The following is a 25,076-nucleotide window of genomic DNA, read 5'->3' as shown; positions in this document are numbered from 1 at the left end:
TTTACTGTTGTATTCACTTGCCTTTAACTACTGATGAGGTCTGAAGACTGGAGATGGAACAAAGCTGGAACTCCAAATAGACCTTCAGTCAGTAAAACCACACAGCGACAGAACTTAACAGTATGTCGCAAAGCACAACTATTTAAATAGTTTACCCAGGAACAATCAAGACTTTGATAGGAACAATGACAGTCATTGAAAGTCAGCCTTGCAACCCTTCAGCGGGTCTTGGCCTGAAACATCAACTGTACTCTTTTCCATAGATGCTGCCTGGCCTGCTGAGTTCCTCCAGCAATTTGTGTGAGTTGCTTGGATTTCCAGCATCTGCAGATTTTCTCTTGTTTGTGAAAGCCAGCCTGGGAGTGGTTGTCAGCAGACTAATAGGCTGTAACTTCTCCCTCTTGAAAATGTCTTCCTGTAGGAATTGAACTAAGTGTTGACTTGGATTGGAACAATTGGCTTATGCTAGTGATCAGTCCTTGGTGGTTGCAGGCTGTCACTTGCAGTAAATTGAACTCTTCCAGGAGGAGATAAAGGTCCAGCTGTTTGATGATCTGCTAAACGAACTGGTTCCTCCGGGAGTGCCAGGCTGCAACTGGTTGATGTGACGACACCAAGGATATCTGTCCACAATAATGTAGCACTTTTCCCATTCATTTGACAACCTGATCTGGTACTGTGAGGTCTTGACCATTGTGGTACTAGCTGTCCCACACCGCAGTTCTGGGCTTGAATGACTTCGTCCATCAACCGAAGTCTGTGTGGGTCCGTTTGTGCACCTGTCCACCTGCTGTCATGGATGTTCGGTGCAGCATTGCATCCAACACTGCAAAAGCTGGAGGCTTCCCCTCAAGGTGTGGATGTGGTGTAATTCAATAATGTAGTAATGTGTTGAGAGCCTTGACCAATGCTATTTCTCCTCATGAAGTGACTGTCTGAAGGTGTACATAAACCTCTGCTTGGCTGTTGGACTCGATGATATGGGGGGGGGCGGGTAGCGCTGGGGATAAGGGTGAGCGGATGTGGATAATTCTGCTGTTCTGGCAGAATGCTGTGAAGTGAATTGGGTGTAGGAGTTGTTGAATGGTAGCTGTTGTCATTGTTGACTTCATAGATAATACCTAATCATTTGGATTAGGTCCAAATCATTTGGCTGGTGAAGTCAATATATACTTGACTCTAAGGTTTACTAGCCTGATGCTATGGGTGTGGATCAGCTGTACTTGGATTCTTTGCTGCCTTAGAGCACCGAGTACACTGATTGCATACGGATGTGATACCTTTGTCTGTGTCTGGCCAGTACTCAAAACTTCTTGCCAGGGCTTTCATTTGATTGGTGCCTGGGTGACCATGTTTTTAGTTGTTTCTGTATTTTTGGTCGACGTGTTTGTGGAATCACTATTCTGTCTCCAAACATTAGGCAGCATTTCACAGTTGTGAGCGATGTATGACGTTGCTTAAAGGGGATGACATCTTCCTCAACCTTGACTAGTAATCTGTCAAAGAGTTATCTGGAGATAGGGTGAACAAGAGGATCTGCAGCCATTTCTCCTGTGATCTTGTTGACTGACTGGAAGACCTTCAGCAGCATCCGATGCAGCCTGGTAGACTTCGCAATCAACTAAAATTACAGCCATGACTGCATCTTCATTTTCATCATCTGTTGATTCTGAAGTCTGAAATTGACATCTGCCTGACTAAGTTCCTGTGTTGATGTATACTTGATTTCAGAAATCATAGCCCACCTTTGTAGGCGGTTAGCTGTATATGCCAGGATGCAGTTCTTAGAACCGATGATAGACAACAGTGGCTTGTAATCAGTAAGGAAAGTAAGGCATTTGCCATAAAGCATCTTGTGGAATTTCTTCACAGCAAGGATGATTCCCAAGGCTTCCTTTGTGATTTGTCCATAGTTCCTTTTTGTTCTGGTTAGTGATCTGGCTGCATGCATGTCAGCTTTTTCGGAACCATCAGTGAAGATGTGTGATATGCCAGCTTTGAATGGTAACTCTGGGTTGAAGTGCATCAAGAGAAGGTCAGATGACAGCACATTCTTCAGCTGATCAAAAGTCTCTTGGGATTGTTTGGACGATGGCACCCTTGTTGGAACAGGGCTTTGAGTGACTCCCTCAGCCAGTGATCATACCCAAAAAGGATCATAAAGTGCTGACTTATGATAGTGGAGGCATCTTTAGGATAGCAATGATATTTTTGGGATCTGGGTGATGACTATGCTCATCTGATGAATCCCAGATATTTGATTAAAGATACTAGAGAGCTGTATTTTGATGCCCAAAGTCTTGTGTTCAAATTGTGGCATAGTTCTGTCTGTTCCAAGCCCATTACAATGATGCTGTCGAGGTAAGTGGCAGCACCATCAATACTACTCAGCATGATGTCCATAAGCTGTTGGAAAATTAAAGGAGCTGCCCTTACCCCAAACGGCAGAAGGAGGAAGGGTAACAACCCTCTATGTGCTGTAATGGTGAGAAGCTCCTGTGAATTTTCCACCACTTCTACCTGGAGGTAGGCTTCAGCCAGGTCCAACTTTGCTAACTAGCAACCATGGTTCAACTTTGTGAAGAGATCTGCCGGTGCTGGTAATGGGTACCGGTGCGTCTCCAGAGTTGCATTGAGACCAGTTGAGAAGTCTGTTCATAACCTCACTGTACTTTTTGGCTTTCTTGATGATGTCTGTTAGAGCTGCTCAACATATGAGTAGCTTTGATCACAACAGCTTGTTGCAGGTGATCGAGCTCTTGCTCCACAATTGGTAAGGCTGCATATGGTGTCAACCTTTTGGGACAGAAGACTGGCTTCGCGACTGGATGGAGATGGAGTACTACTTGCAGTTTGGTGCAGCAACCTGAACCTCCTTGAAACAATGCTGTGTAGCATTGTTGCAGTTGTTGTATGGTCTCATTTACTGATGGCATGGCATCGATTTGAACAACCATTGTCTTTGTACAGACCTCATCCAGAGATCATGCTTGTCCATCCAGTCAATGCCAAGGACATTCAGATCTTACTGGTCCGTTAGGCAACGCACACTGTTGACTTGATAACTGTTAAGCTTCACCATGCAGTGCAGTTCACTGGTCAGCTGGAGGGTTCCACCCGATGCACTCACCATTTGCAGTCTGCACCGGCAGGTGATTCAAGTCCACAAATAAAAATCAGATATTGAACTGTGATTCAGCCATGTTACCCATATCGAACTTTTCACATTGACAGCTGATGACACCATTGTATGTGATGAAGTCATTGGCGTCATGTTTAATGAGCTTTAGGCAATGGTAGTGAACAGTGAAGGGAGACTGCTCTCCGTGCTGTAAACTTAACTCCCGAAGTGGCATCAGATTGGAAGTTGGTAATGGAAGCAACAACTGATTCATTTGATGTTCAGTGGTTGATACTGACATCATTGTATTCACTAGTAATCTAAAGCAACACACACAAATTCTGAAGGTCAGGCAGCATCCATGGAAATGAACTAACAGTTGACATTTTGAGCCGGAAAGGACTGGAAACGAAAAGAAAGCTTCCAGAATAGAAAGGTGGGAGAAGGGGAAGGAGGATAGCTGGAAAGTAGTAGCTGAAGCCAGGTAGGTGGGAAAAGTAAAGGGCTGGAGAAGAAGGATCTGATAAGAAAGTAGAGTGAAACATGGGGAAGGGGAAAGAGGAGGGGCACCAAGGGAGGTGATAGGCAAGTGAGAGGAAATGGGTCAGATTGGGGAATAGAAGAGGGGATGGGGAGGGAGAAAGTTTTTTTTAACCGGAAGGAGAAATTTATATTCATGCCACTGGGTTGGAGACTACGCAGAATGAATACAAGGTGTTCCTCCTCCACCCTGAGAGTGGTCTCATTTTGGCACAAGAGGAGGCCATGGACTGGAATGGAAATGAGAATTAAAATGTTGGGCCACTGGGAAGTTCTGATTATGGTGGTTGGAGCGGAGGTGCTTGATGAAGCCGCCCCCCCCAATATGTGACTGGTCTCACCAGTGTAGAGGAAGCTGCATCAGGAGCACTGGATGCAATAGACAATCCCACCAGATTTGCAGATGAAGTGTTGCCTCACCTGGAAGGACTTTTTGAGACGCTGAACAGAGGTGAGGGAGGAGGTGAATGGGCAGGTGTAGCACTTAGGTTGCTTGCTGGGATAAATGCTGGGAGGGAGAATAGTAGGATTAGACAAGAAAATAATGGAAGGAATGATCCCTGTGGAAAGCGGAGAGTGAGGGATGGTGGTGGTAAAGATGTGTTTAGTGGTAAGAGTTGGCAGAAGTCAAGATATCTAACTTCTGCTGGGCTGCCTTAAATTGAGCTTGCTGCTGTTGTAGAATGACACTCTATTCTATGTTGTAGAATTATGCTAAGTATTCTGCTGAAATTGCCATGTGGATATAACACAGCACCATGTCACCAATTTGTGTTTTTTCACCTATAACTCCTGGTGAGACCTGAAACCAAGAGAGAGAACAAAGTTGGAACTTGAAATAAACCTTTATTTCAGTGCAACCACAATATTTCAGAACTCAAAATGACATTCTTAAGCACGGCTATTTTAAATGGTTTACTTAATGCTAGAAACATCAATAGGAATATGACCAATTAGTGAAAGTCAGCCTGGGATTATTTGTCAACTGACCAATGGGTGTTTGTTATTTCTGGCTCGCCATAACATTTACCAGTGTTGTGCAGCTACAACATGAACTGCTCACTCTTCAAACAAGCTTGCTAGTGCTTGATTGACATGGAGCTCCTTAGGCAGGCCTTTTAATGGAACTTACACTGAATAAGAGCATAGCTGAGAAAAGTTATCATGGTTTCCACAGAAGCAGCATGTACCTTTTCAAAAAAGCAACTTGGCAGTCTGCTTTGCCTTCCTTTAAAATGCATTGACATTTTGTCCACCAAGACTAAAACAGAGCATTATATTCCTTCCAAGTGCTACCATTCCTCTTGAGCACCCCCTGATCATGGAATCCACGTGCTCTCCTCTCCCCCACTTGAACCCTTTTCCTTACAAGATCTTACTCATTCTGAGACCTTGTACCACTTAGTAATCCTGGAGAATTGAAAAATCTTGGTGGAGTCTGGATCAGTAAAAGGAAAGGCTACCTTTCAAAAGTACGTGTATACCACCATATGCTACCCTGCGATTCGCTTTCTTGCAGGCATTCTGAGACCTTGCACCACTGAGTAATCCTGGACAATACTCAAGGTGAGGCCTCACCAGTGCCTTATAAAGCCTCAGCACCACATCCTTGCTTTTGTATTCTGGACCTCTTGAAATGAATGCTAACATGGCATTTGCCCTTCTCATCACTGACTCAACCTGCAAGTTGACCTTTAGGGCAGTGGTCCCCAACCACCGGGCCGTGAGCATGTACTACCAGGCTGCGAGGAAACAATATGATTTCGCGATATGAACCGATATGAGTCAGCTGCACCTTTCCTCATTCCCTGTCACGCCTACTGTTGAACTTGAATGCACACGAGGTCCGCAAGAATATTGTCAATATTAAACCGGTCTGTGGTGTGCAAAAGGTTGGGGACCCCTGGTTTAGGATGTTCTGCACAAGGACTCCCAAGTGCCTCTGCATCTCAGGTTCCTGAATTTTCTCCCTGTTTAGAAAATAGTCCGCACATTTATTTCTGCTACCAAAGTGCATAACCATGCATTTTCCAACATGGTATTTCATTTGCCACTTTCTTGCCCATTCTCCTAATCTAAGTCCTTCTATATCCCACCTGTTTCCTCAACACTACCTGCCCCTCCACCCAGTGATGTACTGGGCTGTGTTCACTATTTTTTATGTTACCTTTTTCTTTCAGGCAAAGAGATTAAACTGGTAAGCTGCTGGTTAAAAGGTGGCTCAGGATATCTGGTCGGTTATCTTTGCTTGCCTTCTGTGTAATGGTTCATTTCTCTGTTTAAAGCATATCAAAATGCTAAATGAAGATCTGACAGTAGAATTAAAAATAGTTGATCCAATTCTTCTTTCATTCAGATTTGAAAAGCTATTCATAAATTGTATGTTCTCCCCATGGCCGTGTGGGTTGCCTCTAGGTGCTTTGGTTTTCTCCCACATTCCAAAGATGTATGGGTTAGTAGGTTAATTGGATGCATGATGTAATTGTGCAGCTCAGGTTCGTTATGCTGGAATAGCCTGTTACTGTGCTGTATCCCTTAATAAATAAACATTGGCTGATGAATTTCCCAGCATCTAATTTAGTTGTGAAAGTGATTAATAGTATTTCAATGCTGCTGCATTGATTGTTGACCTTTGTGAAGGCAGGGTATTGGCAGTGGGATTGACAATTTACAAGGACAAAGCAGTCAACAATTTTTGCTCCAAGAGGAATTTTGAAAGTAAGTGAGAAAGAGGGACTGTTAATTTTGCCAGCCAGTCTGGCATCAGGAAAGGAAGGTAAACTGTCAGCATGTATGTGGTAACTGAGAACAAGTCCAACAGATGACATGCAAGTTTGCAAATGAACACTGGGAATGGATGATTCAGAGTCATGGAGAGATGAAACATGGAAACAAGCTCCTAATCTCACTGAGTGCATGCAAGTGAAGACTCTCCCATTTTACATTAATCCCACACGCATTCCATATTGTCAGTAACTGCCCCCTCTTTACTACCTCTCCCTGCACACCTTCATTACTACCAGATCAGCACCACATATGAGGTGCAATTTACAGTGCCAGTTAACCTACTAGCTTTTTACTCTTTGGAATGTAGGAAGAAATAGGAACACCTGGAGGAAATCCATGGGAAGCAAGCAAACTCCATGAAGGCACACCAAATATCAGGATTGATCCACAGTGATGGTGTTGCAAGGGAGTGGCCTAACCACTGTGCTGCTCTTTTCACTGCTAATTTGAGTATTAACAAACAAAATTGTCATTGCCCTTAATAAGCTGTATATTAGTGACCCAAAGAAGGTATGGCAGAGGTTGGGGGAAGAAATTTTGTAATTTAGAACTCTAGCATCTAAAGGAACAAAAAATAAAAAAAGAAATTAAAGAAGTTTAAAAAAAAATGAGAATGAAGGAGTACAGCTGTAGGACATAATTGGAAGACAGTTTCTTGTGGTTAAGGCTGACTTCCTTCTACCATGGTTCTGTGTGTCTTTGGTTAAAGAGGTCTATATGGAATCTGTAGATTCTACCACAGGATGAACATTAGAGTTTGGGATAGGCAGTGAAATGCATCGAACCATAGAACATTACAGCACAGAAACAGGCCTTTTGGCTCTTCTTGGCTGTGCCGAACCATTTTTCTGCCGAGCCCCACTGACCTGCACCTGGACCATATCCCCCCATACACCTCTCATCCATGTTCCTGTCCAAGTTTTTCTTAAATGTTAAAAGTGAGCCCACATTTACCATTTCATCTGGAAGTTCATTCCTCACTCCCACCACTCTGTGTGAAGAAGCCCCCCCCCCCATGTTCCCTTTAAACTTTTCCCCCTTAATCCTTAACCCATGTCCTCTGGTTTTTTTCTCCCCTTGTCTCAGTGGAAAAAGCCTGCTTGCATTCACTTTATCTATACCCATCATAATTTTATATACCTCTATCAAATCTCCCCTCATTCTTCTACGCTCCAGGGAATAAATTCCTAACCTATTCAACCTTTCTCTGTAACTCAGTTTCTTAAGTCCTGGCAACATCCTTGTAAACCTTCTCATAGTCATAGTCATGCTTTATTGATCCCGAGGGAAATTGGTTTTCGTTATGGTTGCACCATAAATAATTAAATAGTAATAAAACCATAAGTAATTAAATAGTAATATGTAAATTATGCCAGGAAATAAGTCCAGGACCATCCTATTGCCTCAAGGTGTCTGACCCTCTGAGGGAGGAGTTGTAAAGTTTGATGGCCACAGGCAGGAATGACTTCCTATGATGCTCAGTGTTGCATCTCTGTGGAATGAGTCTCTGGCTGAATGTACTCCTGTGCCCAACCAGTATATTATGTAGTGGATGTGAGACGTTGTCCAAGATGGCATGCAACGTGGACAGCGTCCTCTTTTCAGACACCACCGTCAGAGAGTCCAGTTCCATCCCCACAACATCACTGTCCTTACAAATGAGTTTGTTGATTCTGTTGGTGTCTGCTACCCTCAGCCTGCTGCCCCAGCTCACAACAGCAAATGTGATAGCACTGGCCACCACAGACTCGTAGAACATCCTCAGCTTCGTCCGACAGATGTTAAAGGACCTCAGTCTCCTCAGAAAATAGAGACTCTTCTCTGCACTCTTTCAGCCATATTAATATCCTTCCTGTAATTTGGTGACCAAAACTGTACACAGTACTCCAAATTGGGCCTCACCAATGCCTTATGCAACCTCACCATAACATTCCAATGTACCAAAAGCTCTCTTTAGGACCCTATCTATCTGTGATGCCACTTTTAGGAAGTTTGTATCTGTAGAACAGAGGGATCTGGGAATACTGCACTCCTCAGTGCCTTACCATTTACCTTGTTTGTTCTACCTTGGTTTGCCCTTCCAAAGTGCAGTACCTCACACTTGTCTGTATTAAACTCCATCTGCCATTTTTCAGCCCATTTTCCCAGCTGGTCCAAATCCCTCTGCAAGCTTTGAAAACTTTCCTCACTGTCCACTACACCTACAATCTTTGTCTCATCAGCAAATTTGCTGATCCAATTTACTACATTATCATCCAGATCATTGATATAGATGACAAATAACAATGAACCCAGCGCTGATCCCTGTGGCACACCACTAGTCACAGGTCTCCACTCAGAGAAGCAATCCTCCACTACCACTCTCTGGCTTCTTCCATTGAGCCAATGTCTAATGCAGTTTACTACCTCTCCATGTATACCTAGCGACTGAATCTTTCTAACTAATCTCCCACACGGGACCTTGTCAAAGGCCTTACCAAAGTCCATGTAGACAACATCCACTGCCTTCCCTTCATCCACTTTCACATGACCTACCACACACAAAGCCATGTTGACTCACCCTAATAAGACCCTGTCTATCCAAATACTTGTAGATCCTATCTCTTAGTATTCCTTCCAATAATTTACCTACCACCGACGTCAAACTTACCGGCCTATAATTTCCTGGATTACTTTTGATTTGTATGGTTTTGCATCGTTTGTATTAAATCAACAGCTCCAAGGGACAGCCTGCTAACGTCACCACACATTCCAACACCAAAATAGCATGCCTACAATGCTCAGCAAAAACAGCACAACACAACAAGTAACAAAACAAAAGCAAAACAACCTCCCGCTTCTCCCTCCCACCCGCGTGTATTCCTTGAACCCAAAGACAGTCCATATTCTTAGGCCTCCAACGGTCCCAGATTCAGACTTGTATTTGGATGATGACATGCAGACATCGGGCTGTCGGCTACTCCAGCGGATTTGCAGATGTGGGACTCTGGCCCACGGGACTCAACTTCCTGACTTTTGATTCAATCCTTGTGCCTTGACCTTTGGTATTGTTCAAAAGACCTGCTGATCACTGAACACCAGGCCTCAAACTCTAGACAGGGTCCCGAACATTAGGCTGTGAACTCTGGTCTCACTGATTTGCAAACCCAAGTAAGTGGTCATCAGACCTTATTTCTCCCGCCTGCCAACAACTCACTGACCCTAGGGAGCTACCAGCCTTTGTCCATGCTGATCTGTTGGCTGGACATCCTAACCCAGTCCGTGGATGTCCATGTCCACCTCGCTGTCCTTTGAATGAGGAGTGGAGACTTATGACTCTGGCTTGCCCTCTAATTCTCCCATATCCCGGTTCTTTAACACCCTAACTGGACTGCTCACTCACCTCTTTGTCCCCAAAACCATCCCCACGAGCCAAAGAGAAATACTTTTAAAGAAAAAAGACAACTAAAACTGAGCCATGACCTCAACAGAGTTCATAGTTTGGCGCCATCTCAGACATCCCACCTCTCCCGGAAGTTCCGGGAGTCTCCCGCATATTGATAGTGACTCCCTGATGTCCGCAAATTATATACAATATCACGGAAATCAATTTTTTTTGAGAGCGAGTGAGAGAAAAGCAAGAGAGAGCGAATGAGAGCGCGCGAGCGACCACGAGAGAGAGAGAGAGAGAGAGTGCGCCAGTGACAGTGCGCTATTGCAGAGTGTTCCAAAAAAAAATAAAACGTACGTCACTCCAGACTACACTAAAGTGTACCCCTGCCTAATAGGGATCAAAAATAATGACATTGTTGCTCACTGCACTGTTTGCAACAGTGACTTTTCTATTGCCCATGGTGGGTTAAAATGTAAAAGACATGTTCAGGTGAGTTTAACAGGTGTCATTCGTTCATTAGCATAGGTAACGTTATTTAAACTAGCTAGCCAGCTGCTAAGGAGCTACTCTATTGCAGACATCCCACCTCTCCCAGAAGTTCCAGGAGTCTCCCGCAAATTGATGGTGCTACCTCCCTGAAATGAGTTTTTGCAGCGTGGGATGTCTGCCATCTTGAGATCTCAAATGTATTCTTCCACAATGTGCACTTGACCTGCATGTGATCACTCAAACTGCTCAGATCTTGCCGAGTTGCTTCTCCTCTATTTAGGGCAGTTTTGAACATAGAACTCCAATTTAATAATGAAGATTGTTTTGATTATTGTGAATAATTTGGCCAGGATCACATCTTCACATTGTGGAGTAGATGGAGCATGGTGACAGATTCTTGTGGATAAGTTTGAATAGTATCCTACATAATTCTCTATTGATGGAGTTGAAGGCTTTTGTGAGGTCAGGGAAGACCATGTATAGTGGTAGTCCAATGTGTAGGATGATCGACTGCATTTATTGTCATTTTACTTCATGAACCTTTTGAGCAAATTCCACAATCTACAATCGAAAATTGGTTAGGATGAGTTCTCGGATCTCTAGAAGGTAATAAAGGAACCTTTAGTGGTGTGGATTGGGAAGATGCCGCTAATGACTGAGATCATGTGCATGCTTTCCTCTCTTCAGTTAAGAGAGATGAAGTCATGCTGTTTAATACCTAAGCTGGCATTCTGTTGCACCATACACCTTGACTTTATATTAAAGAATTTTTTTTTCCCTATCTCTAACTAAGGGACAGAAAGTAGATTGTGGAAAGGAGTTGTGAACACTTGCATCAAGTAGTCTTCAGAGGATAAGGAACTCTTTAGAAGGCTGCTTCTAGTGGCACTGACTGTCTTGCTGCCTTGATACCCTTGTATTTGACTTCTAGTCATGTGGGTACTTGGATGTTTGAGCTGCTGTAAAGAATTTGAGTATTTATGGTTGCTGGGATCCCTTCCACATTTCCCATCAATCATCTGCTTTAATTTTTTTTGTTGGACCTCGACTTGCGGATATCCATAATTCTTTTATCTTTGTTTGCTGTGATGCCTTTCATTCACAGTTTACTAGTTCCCCCATCTCCTGCTAGTAGAACAGTCCTGGGGGAGACCATGTGTTTTGGACATTCTGTAGTCATTAAGGAAATATCTGAAATCAAGAATGGGAAAGTTAAAATTAGTCATTGCTTATTTGGAGTCAACATAAGTTAATTGTAGTTGACTAGAACTCTTAAAAAGAACAAAAGTTTTAGGTGATTTAAGGGCAGTAATAGGAGCAACCACAGACACTTAAGTACATAAATATGCAAGAGATTGGAGGTATAAGGATCATTTGCAGGAATCCTTGTGTCATTAGCTTAATTAGTTGTGCAGAACATTAAAGTTCAAAATAAGTTTATTGTCAAAGTAAACGTCTGTCACCATATAGCACCCTGAGATCTGTTTTCAGTTAATCCAATAATCATAATCTAATTAATGAAGAATACCACCCATTAGGGAAGACAGCCAGTATGCAAAGGGTAACAAATTGTGCAAATTCAAAAGAAGACCGAAGTGTGTGCTGTACTGTCCTGTGTTTGAAAAGCCAAGACATTGATAAAGTATTAAGTTCCAGACCCTGTTTTGTTTCTGTTCAAGAACAAAACCCAAAAAATATTTTAACTGACTGAAACCAGAAATCATTTCTGTTTTCCGTGACAACATTTTGACGATTTTATACGTGGGCTTATGCTGTGATGGTGGAGAGTAATAAGCTTGTATGTGTACATTAAATATATTGTTGTGTTATGGGTTCATAACTATTGCAGAGCAAGATTGTGCCTCATGAAAACATAACTGCAGATCTGTTTATATCATATTGCTTGTATTTCCAGAGATGGGATGTGCTGCAGTGATGTAGCCCAAAAGTGCATCTGTTCAACTATGGGCTTTCTATCTTACAATTCGTTTGTTTTTTTTAGGCTGTTCACTGCTTTGAGTCAGTGATAAAGAAGTGTGAAGGAAAAGTTGACCCTGAATTGTTTTGCCAGCTTGGTCATTTCAACCTTTTATTAGAGGACTATCCAAAAGGTAAGGTTTTTTTGTGTATTTACATTTCTGGTGTGCTTTTTTAAAATATCATAAACTGCAAGCTTACAAAGAATAATGGACAACAAGTGATAGATGCTGTAAGATGCTATTGTCTAAAATGTCAAATGTTAGAGGGTATAATTGGATAATTTTATGTTTCTTTTTATTTTGGAGCTTTGGTCAAAGTAAAATGATTTAAATTGGTTGAAACACAAAATTCTGGAGAAACTCAGCAGAGCAGAGAGCATCTGTAGAGGAAAATGAATGGTTGATGTTTTGGGCTGAGACCCTTCATCAGATCCTATAAAGAAATGTAGAATTTGTGCGATGGGGAATGGCTGGAATGGTATGGTTCAGGTTCTTATACCAAGAAGTTAGACATTCCATTTTTATGAGAAATGTCCCAAAACAACTGCAGTAAATTTTACATTAATTTTTCAATAATTGATATACCTGTTTTGATTTGATTTTGATTTAGGGTGTTTTTACTAAAGACTTTACCATTTCAAATTTGGCCGTTCCTTTTGATAGTTTAGTCATCAATTCCTCTTGCAGTGAGAACAGCCTCCTAGTATCCACTCTGTCCAGACTTAAATCTCCTCTCAACCATCTAATGAAAACAGTACCAGTCCTTCTGTTTGTAATTTAGTCCCCTATTCCAGAATTCATTCTCAAATATCTTTATTGGATCCTTTCTAATGCCCTTACACCCTGCAAGTAGTATGGAGTAACTCTCTTACATTTATGCAGTGGTTCTGCTTGGAAAACATAAAAATCATCTATCTAGGATTTTGCTTTAGCAATTATTAAAGATTTTTTTATGCCTTCAGGCATACATTTCTTCAGGCATACAAAAATGATTAACTATTTTAATCCAGTACTGGGACAGAACATGATGTGAGTTCAGCATGGTTTTTCAGATATTTGTTTTGGATCATCTTTCTGTGCCGACTGAATTTTCCTGATTTAATGACATATAGTTGACAGAAAATAGAGTTATTTGGAGTGTTTGCCAAAATTATTAGTTTATGTAAAAAGTTTTTGTTTCAGTTATTCTTGGAGAAAGTGGAAAATAACATTCCTGCACTTATATCCTAAAAGGGCTGATTTACTAACATACCTTTAAATTTCAGTTTCGTTTTTTGTTCACAGACAAGCTGTCCTATAAAGTTTATCAATTGCCAGCTGACTGTATATCTCAATGACTTTATACCTTATTAAAATTGTCTCCTACATCAAGATCTGTTCTTTAGGTTACCATGCTTTATTTCACTGGAGACTTTTTGCCGCCTTGTCCGGACTATTTCCTGAAGCCTTATTGACTCAGTTGTAGAGTTCAGACTTCATCCAGCTATTTCATTTCTTCCTGAGAGTTCCAAACTTTGGCCCTTGTTACTTCCCTTATTGGCCTCAGCCACACTTTAGACCTTCAGTTTGATTGTTCATCTCTGCATCTTGACAAAACTTCTAGATATGTCAATATTCAATTTGGCTCAGCAATAAAGTACTTTTGCATTTCAGTGGATTTTTATTTTTTAAGGATCCTTTCTGATTCTGCTCAAGCCCTTACCCCTGTTTTCTTATGTGACTGAGGGAAAGGGATGAAAATGGATAAAGACAGTTAATGAAAGTTGGGGATTAAATTAGTAAAAAATATATTTGAGAAGACATTGGACTGACAAGATATGAGTAGTATACAATCAAAAACAGTTGCATTAAGAAGGCTTGTCAAATCAAATAATAGAAATTGTAAGGTGCAGTTTTATGATGCCTTTAGGGGTTTTACACTGCCACTCACCTTTTTAAGTTGTGTGATTCTTGGTTTTAAACTATAAGAGGTGGTAGTTATTCGTGGAAAGGATCCTGGTGATGAGATGGATAATATCAATTCACATAATGTTTCTTATGGCATTTTAAATTCATAACCGATATTTGTTTTATCTAAACCATAAGAAAAATTGAAATACATTTTAATAACTTGCGAGTATTTCATTTTGAGCAACTGTCCAATTGTAAGAAGTAGCATGAAGCAGTCTAAATTCAGTTTACTAAATATTCAGTGTAGTGAGTTAAACGCTTAGCAGATAGATTGAAACAAAATGTAAATTAATGGACAATTTTATGGATATTTTTAATTTAATTGCTCTGCACTGTTATTAATATTTTGAGGTGATGTGCAACTGACGAGTTATCTATCCATTTGTCATTTTTGAACATGTGTTTAGTTGATGCAATCAGGTTCTCTTTCTAAAGCCACCATTCTGCTTCAATTTATATCTGCACCATGACTTACCCACCTTTGTGTGATTCTGTCTGTACTCTCCTACTTGTGCATTCTAATTTGTGTTATAACTTCCCTATTCTTTGCCCTTAAAGGATTCCATTTGAAATCTCCAAGCCTTTTGTATTGCATCAGCAATTGCTCAAGGAAAAGTTGTGAATGTGACCCTGAGACTACGATCTTTTGATTTTCCCAGTCGTCAGTCAGTTAATGTGTTACTACAATCCAACTTCAGTTCATAATTCTTCAGTTCAAAATTCAGTTCTGTGGGAGATCCTTACCATTTGTAAGGTATTACAGTTTGTTCTGTTCCTGACCTTTTACGTCATCTCAAGCCTCCCATGGATCTTTCCATTTTTGTTTTGGTCCCTTATCTTCAGACTGCATGGTGCCAGATTACCCTACTTGGCTAGTTGATCTATAACTTCCCACTAATGTGTTAGACTACCATGAACTTAATTTGAAATATTGAGTAAATCAATATTATATAATGTTTTAACTGTCTTGGTCTTGATGCTCTCAATTCTGCAGCCCTGTATCTGATTCCCTTGCAGCCACTTCTTTCCAGCAAATACTTTGTTTTGGGATATGGGTATCTCTGACATAGCTGACACTTAATGCTTCTTCTCAATTTCCCATGAACTGAGTAACTTGCTAAACCATTTCCAGAGGCATTTAAAAGTCAACCACTTATAATCTGGAGTTGTACTAAATATGACATTCCTTCAGGATTTTGATCAATCAGATGGGTTAATATAATAAAACAGAGGCCATCATTACTTGTGACTTTTTTTAAAATCACAGATTATTCTAAATTAATTCAGCTGGCTGGTCTTTAGAATGGTAGACGTCCATTTGCTAATATAATCGCTGCACTACCATGTGTTCGCTGCTTTTAGGTTATACAGGAATGTGAGCTTTCTCACATTTCCTCTGCCTTGGAAATTGTCTTCCCTTTGTTATTTGTCACTGCAGGCAGATTTTATTTATTGTTGATCATGCTGTTCTTCTTTTATCATTAGCTCTTTGGATGGGTCCTTATCTGGAATATCTTGTCTGTTTCCTACAGTTTTTGCCCAACCTGCTGAAACTGGTTTCTGCATTGTATTTTTATTGGTATTTTATTTAATGAATTTTCATTTTTCCCCCCTTTCAGCATTATCTGCATACCAGAGGTACTACAGTTTACAGCCTGACTACTGGAAGGTTTGTATCATTTGATGGATATTTAATGGAATATTAATTAGATTGAACTTAATTGATTATATTTACTGTTTTTATTTTAACATATCAATCCCTCTGCTAAAAATATGGACACTATAAAATGGGAAGAGACATTGTCATCATGCTAAAATGCTAGCAGTTTTATTTTGTTTGCATGGATTTGTCTCGTGTGTACAGTGACTGCATTTGTATTGTAAACAATTGAAAATAATTGTCTAGTATGAATCTTGTATTCTGAATTGCTAGCTAGCTGCTTGCTGTTGTACTCTTATCAGTTCACCCAAACTCTGCTGCTTCCCTTTTTCTGTGTTACACCCAAAACAGTTCAACAGTTGTCTGTTTTATGTTTGACAGCCACCTGTCATTCAATATTTTTGAGTATGATGAACTTATTTACTCACAAGCTTTAATGATTACTTGTCACTACTATTAACTGTAATTTCCAAATTACCAAAAGACATAGGAGCAGAAGTAGCCTCTTTGGCCCATTGAGTATGCTCTGCCATTTCATCAAGGCTGATTTGTTATCCCTTTCAACCTTATTCTCCTGTCTTCTCCCTAGAACCTTTGTTGCCCTGACTAATCTAGAACCTATCAATCTCTGCTTGAATATACCCAATGAGTTGGCCTCCACGGCCACCTGTGTCAAATAATTCCACAAATTCACCACCCTGTCTAAAGAAGTTCTTCCTCATCTCTGTTCGAAATGGACTTCCCTCTATTCTGAGGTGGTGCCCTCTGGTCCTGGACTTCCCCACTATAGGAAATATTCTGCTCTATCTAGCCCATTCAGTATTCGTTAGGTTTCAATGATATTTCCCGTGTCGTTCTTCTAAACTCCAGCGAATACAGTCGACCCGAGTTCAATTCCTGCCACTGCCTGTAAGGAGTTTGTATGTTCTCCCCGTGACTGCGTGAGTTTCCTCCGGGTGCTCTGGTTTCCTCCCACAGTCCAAAGACGTACCGGTTGGTAGGTTAATTGGTCATTGTAAATTTTCCCACGATTACACTCAGATTAAATCGGGGATTGCTAGATGGCATGGCTTGAAGAGCCAGAAGGGCCTACTCTGTGGTGTATCTCAATAAATAAATAAACCCAGCCATTTCTGCAATCATTCTCGTGAACCTCTTCTGCACCCTCTCCAGTGCCAACATATCTTAGATAAGGTGCCCAAAACTGCTCACAATACTCCCAAGTGCAGCTTGACCAATGCTTTATAAATCCTCAGCATTACATACAGGCTTTTATATTCTCGTCCTCTCGAAATGAATGCTAACATTGCACTTGCCTTCATTACCACCGACTGAAGCTGCAAGTTAACCTTCAGGGAATACTGCACAAGGATTCCCAAGTCTCTTTGTACCTTCGACCTTTGAATTTTCACCCATTTAGAAAATGGTCTATGTCTTCTACCAGGGTGCATGACGTATACTTCCCTGCACCATATTTTATCTGTCACTTCATTGCCCATTCTCCTAAGCTGTCTTAAGTCTTTCTGCAACTTCTCTGCTTCCTAAACACCGCCTTCCCTGCCACTGGTTTTCGTATCGTTCGCAAACTTGACTACAAAAATCAATTCTGTCATCAAAATCATTGACATATCTGTGTGACACAAAAAGAAGACCACTCTGGAACACCACTAGTCACCAGCAGCAAACTAGAAAAGGCTCCCTTTATTCCTGCCAATCAGCAAAGCTTTTACCTATGCTAGTATTTTTCCTGTAATACCATGAGATCTATTCTTATTTAGTAGCTTTATTTGATGTACCTTGTCAAAGTCCTTTCGAATATTAAACAACATCCTTTGACTCTCCTTTGTCTATCCTGCCTGTTATTTCTTTAAAAAATTCCAATAGGTTTGTCAGGCAAGATTTCCCCTGAAGGAAACCATGATGACTTTGGCCTGTTTTATCATGTGCCTCCAAGTACCCTGAAACCTCATCCTTAAAAATAGATTCCAATATCTTCCTAGCCACTGAGGTTAGGCTAACTGGCCTATAATTTGACCCGACGCAGACTGGGAGACTGCTTTGCTGAACATCTGCGCTCTGTCCGCCAGAGAAAGCAGGATCTCCCAGTGGCCACACATTTTAATTCCACATCCCATTCCCATTCTGACATGTCTATCCACGGCCTCCTCTACTGTAAAGATGAAGCCACACTCAGGTTGGAGGAACAACACCTTATATTCCGTCTGGGTAGCCTCCAACCTGATGGCATGAACATCGACTTCTCTAACTTCCGCTAGGCCCCACCTCCCCCTCGTACCCCAGCTGTTACTCATTTTTATGCACACATTCTTTCTCTCACTCTCCTTTTTCTCCCTCTGTCCCTCTGAATATACCTCTTGCCCATCCTCTGGGTCACCCCCCCCCGTCTTTCTCCCTAGGCCTCCTGTCCCATGATCCTCTCGTATCCCCTTTTGCCTATCACCTGTCCAGCTCTCGGCTCTATCCCTCCCCCTCCTGTCTTCTCCTATCATTTTGCATCTCCCCCTCCCCCTCCAGCTTTCAAATCCCTTACTCACTCTTCCTTCAGTTAGTCCTGACGAAGGGTCTCGGCCTGAAACGTCGACTGCGCCTCTTCCTATAGATGCTGCTTGGCCTGCTGCGTTCACCAGCAACTTTGATGTATGTTGCTTGAATTTCCAGCATCTGCAGAATTCCTGTTGTTTGGCCTATAATTTCTTATTTTTTGCCTCCCTCCCAACTTGAAGGGTAGAGTGACATTTGCAATTTTCCAGTCCTCTGGAATCATTCCAGAATCTAGTGGTTCTTGAAAGATCACTATCAATACTCCTACAGTCTCTTTAGCTTCCTCTTTCAGAACCATGTAGTGTAGTTCATTAGGTCCAGATAACCTATCTGTTTCCCAAGCACCACCTTATCTCTTTATTAATATCTCACTTCTTCCCCTGGCACTCTCAAATTTTTGGCATACTGTTGTCTTGCACAGTGAAGACTGATGCAAAATGCTTAAGTTCATCCTCCATTTCTTGTCCCCTATTGCTACCTGTCCAGTGTTGTTTTCCAATGGTTTAATATCCACTAGTGCCTCTATTTTACTCTTTATATATAATCTACAAAGACCTTTGGTATCATCTTTTATATTATTGGCTAGCTTGCCTTCTTACTTCATATTTATCTCTTTTTTTTGTTGCCTTCTGTTGGTTTTGAAAAGCTTCCCACTAATTTTTGCTGTATTATATGCACTCTCTTTTGCTTTTCTGCTGGCTTTGAACTCTCGTCTGCTGCAGTTGCATCATCCTCCCTTTAGAATACTTAACTGTCAGGGGGATGGATTATGGCAGTGGTTATTATATCTGATCATCAACATTAATTCAGCGGAGAATTTTACTCTATGTTTCAACAATTTGTTATTCTGTGATACTGCACAAGTTCTGTCCAACAGATGCAATATCCTTGCAATATTTTAGAGTTGTAAATTTGTACAGCACAGAAGCAACCCTTTAAAGCATCCTGTCTGCTGACTGTGACACTTATCTCTGTGAACCCTCTTTGCCTGCATTGTCTCTACTCTTCTAGTTTCTATTCTTAATTTTTTTTTAACTTCTGCTTTCCTACTTGTCATCCCATTAAGCCAGTTGCATCTTGTGTGTTTCAGCTTCAGTTTGGAATTCTCTCCCAAACCCTATTAGCTTGTTTCCCATTTTTTTTTTGTAAGGTTTCTTTAAAACTTGTGTTTCTGACAAATATTTTATACCTCTCAGCTTATTTTTTGTTGATAATTTGTAGTTGTGTGCAACGGTGGAGTAATTTTTCAAAGCAATGTTTATTTATAATTGCAAATTGTGATGTCTGTAATCTTTATAACCTTTCAAAAAATTGCATATAATTAGCCATTGGCAATGTAGTTCAAGCTATTGTTCAAATAAAATACAGGTGTCCCCCGCTTTTCGAACGTTCGCTTTACGAAACCTAGCTGTTACGAAAGACCTACATTAGTTACCTGTTTTCGCTAACAGAAGGTGTTTTTGCTGTTACGAAAAAAGGCAGTGTGTGCCCTAAGCAGCCAAGCTCCTCCCCCGGAATTGCATTCTAGCCAGCATTGCTTAAACACGTGCCTGTGAGCAGCCGTTAGCAAGATGAGTTCTAAGGTATCGGAAAAGCCTAAAAGAGCTCGTAAGGGTGTTACACTTAGCGTAAAACTAGACATAATTAAGCTTTTCGATCGTGGTGAAAGGAGTAAGGACAGAGTGAGTTTGGCTTGGGGAAGTTGACGAAGATGATGTTGAAGAGATTTTGGCATCCCATGACCAAGAACTGATAAATGAAGAGCTGATGCAATTGGAAGAGGAAAGGATAACAATCGAAACTGAATGCAGTAGCCAACGGACCGAAAGCGAAGTCGTTCAGGAACCGAACATGAAGCAACTGCATGAGATAGAAAAATGCGCGAGGCTAAGCAGTCAAGCATACTGTTGTTTTTCAAGCCTTCCACAGCAGACGGCGAACCTTGACCTTTGACATCGAGGCAGGCAGATGTAGAAGATGATGACCTGCCTGCCCCGATGGAAACAGACGACGATGAGATGACACCCCAGTGTCCCACCACCCCAACCCCTGGGCTATGGACTGATACACTGCCGCAGAGAATGCAGCGGTAGCCAGGACGCACCCAACACATCTTTAAGAAAAATACCGAAATAAACAAGCTAATTAATTAGGTGCCACCTGGCATGTAAATGCCAGCCCAGATCAGAGGCGATTGCCGATTGCGTCGCCTCTGATCTGGGCCAACATTTACGTGCTGGGCGGCACCTAATTAATTAGCTTGTTTATTTTGGCTTTTTTCTTAAAGATGTGCTGGGTGCTTCCCGGCCACCACTGGACCACTGCATTCTTCGCGGATCAGTATCGGTTGGCGGCTTGGAGGTTGGGGTCCACTGCACCACCCTAACCTCTGACGACTCAGCCTAACACACCATCATCAGTGTGCTCGGCGCTGTCTTTCCAATTCCGGTAAGTGATACTACACTGTACATACATTATTTCTACTTTATGTAGACTGTATATTTTTATGCGTTATTTGGTATGATTTGGCAGCTTCATAGCTTAAAGGTTACTGGAGAGAGTGTTTCTGCCGAGAGAGCTTGCGCCGTGTTTCTGCCGAGAGCTGTTGTGTGAGATTTTCGCTATGGAGAACAGTGCGGCAATGATTGTAGAAAAGTATTTCTACTTTATATAGGCTGTGTATTTATCTTATCATTCCTGCTTTTACTATATGTTACTGTTATTTTAGGTTTTATGTGTTATTTGGTAGGTTATTTTTTGGGTCTGCAAACGCTAACAGATGTTTCCCATGTAAATAAATGGTAATTTTTCCTTCACTTTACGACATTCCGGCTTACGAACCGTTTCATAGGAACGCTCTATCTTTGGATGGCGGGGGAAATCTGTTTTGGACTTTTGCACAGAAAGTACTGCCATATGGATGAATGCAATAACCAAGTTAACATGTTCTCACTCATTGGTCTGTTGTAATAAATATAAAGATAGTTATTTGAGTTCAATACAGTATTAATGTTTAAAAATTTGCTTCCCCCTAGAATGCTGCCTTTTTATACGGCCTTGGTATTGTCTACTTCCGTTATAATGCATTTCAGTGGTGAGTAAAATGATTATGCTGTTCCTTAGTTGGAAATTAATGTGTATTGTGGTATGTATGAAATGAATTTACTGTATTTGTGGCAATGTTTTGAACTAAATTAGGCTCCTGTTTACTTAAGGATGGCAGAATAATTTGCCTGGTGGACTTATTGCAAAATATAGAAAAGGGTTGATAGATTTTTCAGTCTATTTACTGAGTTGATAAATGTTGGTTTTTTTTTAACATAGTACCAGGTTTTCTTGGCCAATGTTGGCTTACTGGATAAGGGATTATATCCATCAGCCTGTTAAAATAGGAAGAGGTGCTTACTGCAATCTTTCCCTCCTCTTTTTCTTACAAGTTTCCCTTTCAATCTCTGAATTTCGAACATGCTAAGAGCCCTACTCTTGTCCCTTGTCATCCAGTCACTCCGATACTCCATTTCCTTTTAATTCTGAAGTAAATGCTGCACTTTGCATGGTGTCTAGTTTAAAATAGCAGGGAATAGCTAAAACTAAAAATCATATATGTAGATGCAAAAGAATAATGCACGTCGGGGAATTCATTTTCAATGCAGAAGGAAAAATACTTAAAAATAGGGTTTGAGTTAACCTATAACTGTTAATAGTAACTTTTCCTCTTAACTGACAGAATCTCAAAATAGCAGAACTTGTTCTCTAATGTCATGAAAGATTTGATATAGTTATTAACATTTTTCCAATGGCTAAATTTTTAAAATAGAATTAGTAAAATAGTTTGTTCTTTACTTCTAAAAAATTTTACCTTTCTTGGCTGCAGAGAACATTTGCACCCAAATTTTATCTATCTATCTAAGCAATATTGGTGATTAAAGAAATTTGTAAATGGTTAGATCTAGGCCAAGAAATTCTGTTGTATGACACATTGCTTCAGTGCAGTGTAAATGAAAGTTTGTTTCTTCCAGAATGGAATGCCGTTGCAATGTCTCCAGTTGCAAATTGAACTCGTGCTAATAATGTTATTTCCTTGTCAGTGATGGATAGAGTCATTTCCCGTGTAATGCTCCTTCATTGCATTGCTTGATAAATAAGATTACATTCCTGCAACAACCAGATTTTAACAACACTTACTCAATTTAAGTGGTCTCTTCAACCAGCTCCCAGCACAGTTCTGTCAGTTTAACTCTGGGAGAGCTCTTCAGTATTACTTGATGGTTTACTACAGCAGTATGGGAGTGGCGCAGGCACCTGTCAAGGTGATAAGCCTCGGTGGATTTCCCTTCGCCCAGCAATCTCTTGACTTCCATTCTCCTCACCACCAAGTCTGTTGGACATTCAGCCGTTGACTGCAACCAGATATGCCTTCAAGATTTTCTTTGCAATTTGGATGCTGTGCCATTGTGGAGAATGCAGTGTGTGTCAAGGGCTTTGAATATTGCCTGATGATTTGGGCTACTACTAATCTGATTTAAAACCAAAATATCTGTTGGTGAACTGTGCATCATTGGGTACTCTTTGCTTAGTTATTTTTGGGACCATGGTGTTTCAATGTTTATATTATAAAACTACAAAATCTTTATTTAATTTCTTGTGAGCCAAACAAGAATGAGCCTAGTTCATTTGAAAGGTTAAGTTTGATATAATTGTGCTGTACTTGTTCAGTGTGTAAGAATGCTCAAATAACTATGAATCTGTACAGAATCTCCATTTTAATATATTGGAGAGAGAAGTAATAAAGATATGCTAAACTGTAGTTATTTCACTAGTATTGTTTCTGAGATAGGTGGTTGGTAAACTATTTTACTGCTATCTCAATTTTGTGTTGATTTCATGTGAGTAAAATGTAGCTCTCGTAAATTGGGTAGGTGCTTTAGTTTTGGGTATTCTGCAGTTAGGCATTTACAGTTCGGGATACAATTTATAATCTAAGAACTGTTTGTTCTTTCTGACAGCCATTCTATTGAAGTTTGTGGTAACAGCGATAACTTTGCATAGTGTTGCGTTTTCGAGAACTGCCAGGGTTGTGGCTTGCTGTTTTTGACAGATAATGTTCTTCAGAATAGAAAATTCTGACACCCACCCAGTGGAGTGCCGTATTTCTTTTTAGTGGTTGAAAACTTTGTAGAGTCGTTTTGACCACAAGAGGGGTGACAGGGGCACAGACCTAACAACAGAGTGTATAAAACATTGGCTTTCATTTTAACAGAAAAGCAGTGTAGATTCATGCATTAATCACCAGCATGTTTTTTCAAAAATTGTTTTTCTATGTGTTGTATGCAGAACAATAAATGACTTTACAGGTTGGTATTACAGCCCTATTTAATTTGTGTTGTTGAATGCTTTGTTAAGATATTTATTAATTTGAATCAGTTTGATTTGTTACCATAGCATTAACTACTGATACTTAAAATTAATTCCAAAGAAACCAAATAAATGTACTACTTTTTGCACCAAAGTATGTCATCTGCTTCAGGGTGAATCATTTTATAGGGTGTATTTTATGCATTTCCTATTTTCAAGCTGTTGCCTTGAACAGGAGAGTCCTTTGTAAAAGTATTTTGCATTTATGGTGATAGATAATTGTGATATTTGGGCAAAGTGAGTTCCAATATTGTATTGTAAAAGCAGTAGCTTCAAAAGTGTGCGAAACTTTGTGGTTCTCCATTGACTTTACCTATGAGCTTCGCTGAGTTCACTGGAAGATGACTTGATCTGTAATACATTGTTTAAATTAATCTGTTCTACTATATTGAAAAACATTGTGAACACATTGAAACAATGCTGTGGTGGATAAGGAAGACGTTGCTGGAATGCTCATGCCTTAGTAGGCAACGGTTTGTCTCCTTGCACTGTGCTGGCCTATGAGGGACTGATATGAAAAGAAATGAGACAGAAACCCATCTTTCATTTATTTAAATAAAACTTAAATGCTTTGTAATCCACAAGGCTGCAGATTGAGATTTGGAAATGGGGTTAATCTGAACAATTTGGGTGTTATGAACACAGTATGGTAATTTGCATTCTTCTATGCTATAAGTTGCTATTTATTTTAAAATGTCTCAGTCCCTGGGTGAAACTGTTGAGAAGAGAATGTGGAACTTGAGTATTAGAACAGTGGGAATGAGAGCGGTTTCTGTATTACATACATTGCAAATACATATGAATTTGAAGGTGTAAAGACTTGGCTGTAATGGTTTGTGTGAAGTAAGCTTTGATTGTTGATGCAAGTGTAATATCTAGAAAATACGATTGCTGACATTGTGTATCTAAAGTTTTCAAGACCATTTGCCTTTTTGATAATGTGCTCATTAAAAGTAATAATTTAGTGCAAGTGGCATTAGGTCACGCCTTTTGAAAGAAAAATGCTGGTGTGATTTCCAAGGGATACAGATCAGGAATGTATTTCTGTGCGATTAATTTATGTTTTAGTCATAATTGTATTTCTTTTTTCTAAGTACAGTTCATCAAACAAAGGAAGCATTAACTGTGTGCTGGTATATTTATTTTAAAATGTCTCAGTCCCTGGGTGAAACTACTTCTGAGCTGAAAAAAAGGCACTTA

General features: G+C 40.5%; 1 protein-coding gene across 3 annotated transcripts in view; it reads left to right on the top strand.

Moving 5' to 3' along the window:
- The window catches only part of kdm6a (lysine (K)-specific demethylase 6A), a 251,786-nt gene that overhangs the window by 34,035 nt on the left and 192,675 nt on the right, over nt 1–25,076 (top strand). For 2 of the 3 annotated variants that reach the window (XM_063050774.1, XM_063050775.1), the window contains exons 3-5: nt 12,313–12,421; nt 15,859–15,908; nt 21,497–21,555. In XM_063050774.1, coding sequence (XP_062906844.1) covers nt 12,313–12,421; nt 15,859–15,908; nt 21,497–21,555 — 218 coding nt within the window. Of the gene's footprint in view, nt 1–12,312; nt 12,422–15,858; nt 15,909–21,496; nt 21,556–22,368; nt 23,816–25,076 lie in introns of those variants that run through there. The other variant, XM_063050776.1, reaches the window with a different exon arrangement.

This window comes from Mobula hypostoma, chromosome 6, assembly GCF_963921235.1.
Source record: "Mobula hypostoma chromosome 6, sMobHyp1.1, whole genome shotgun sequence".
Taxonomy (NCBI): Eukaryota; Metazoa; Chordata; class Chondrichthyes; order Myliobatiformes; family Myliobatidae; genus Mobula; species Mobula hypostoma.
This window is presented reverse-complemented; position numbering and strand designations above follow the sequence as displayed.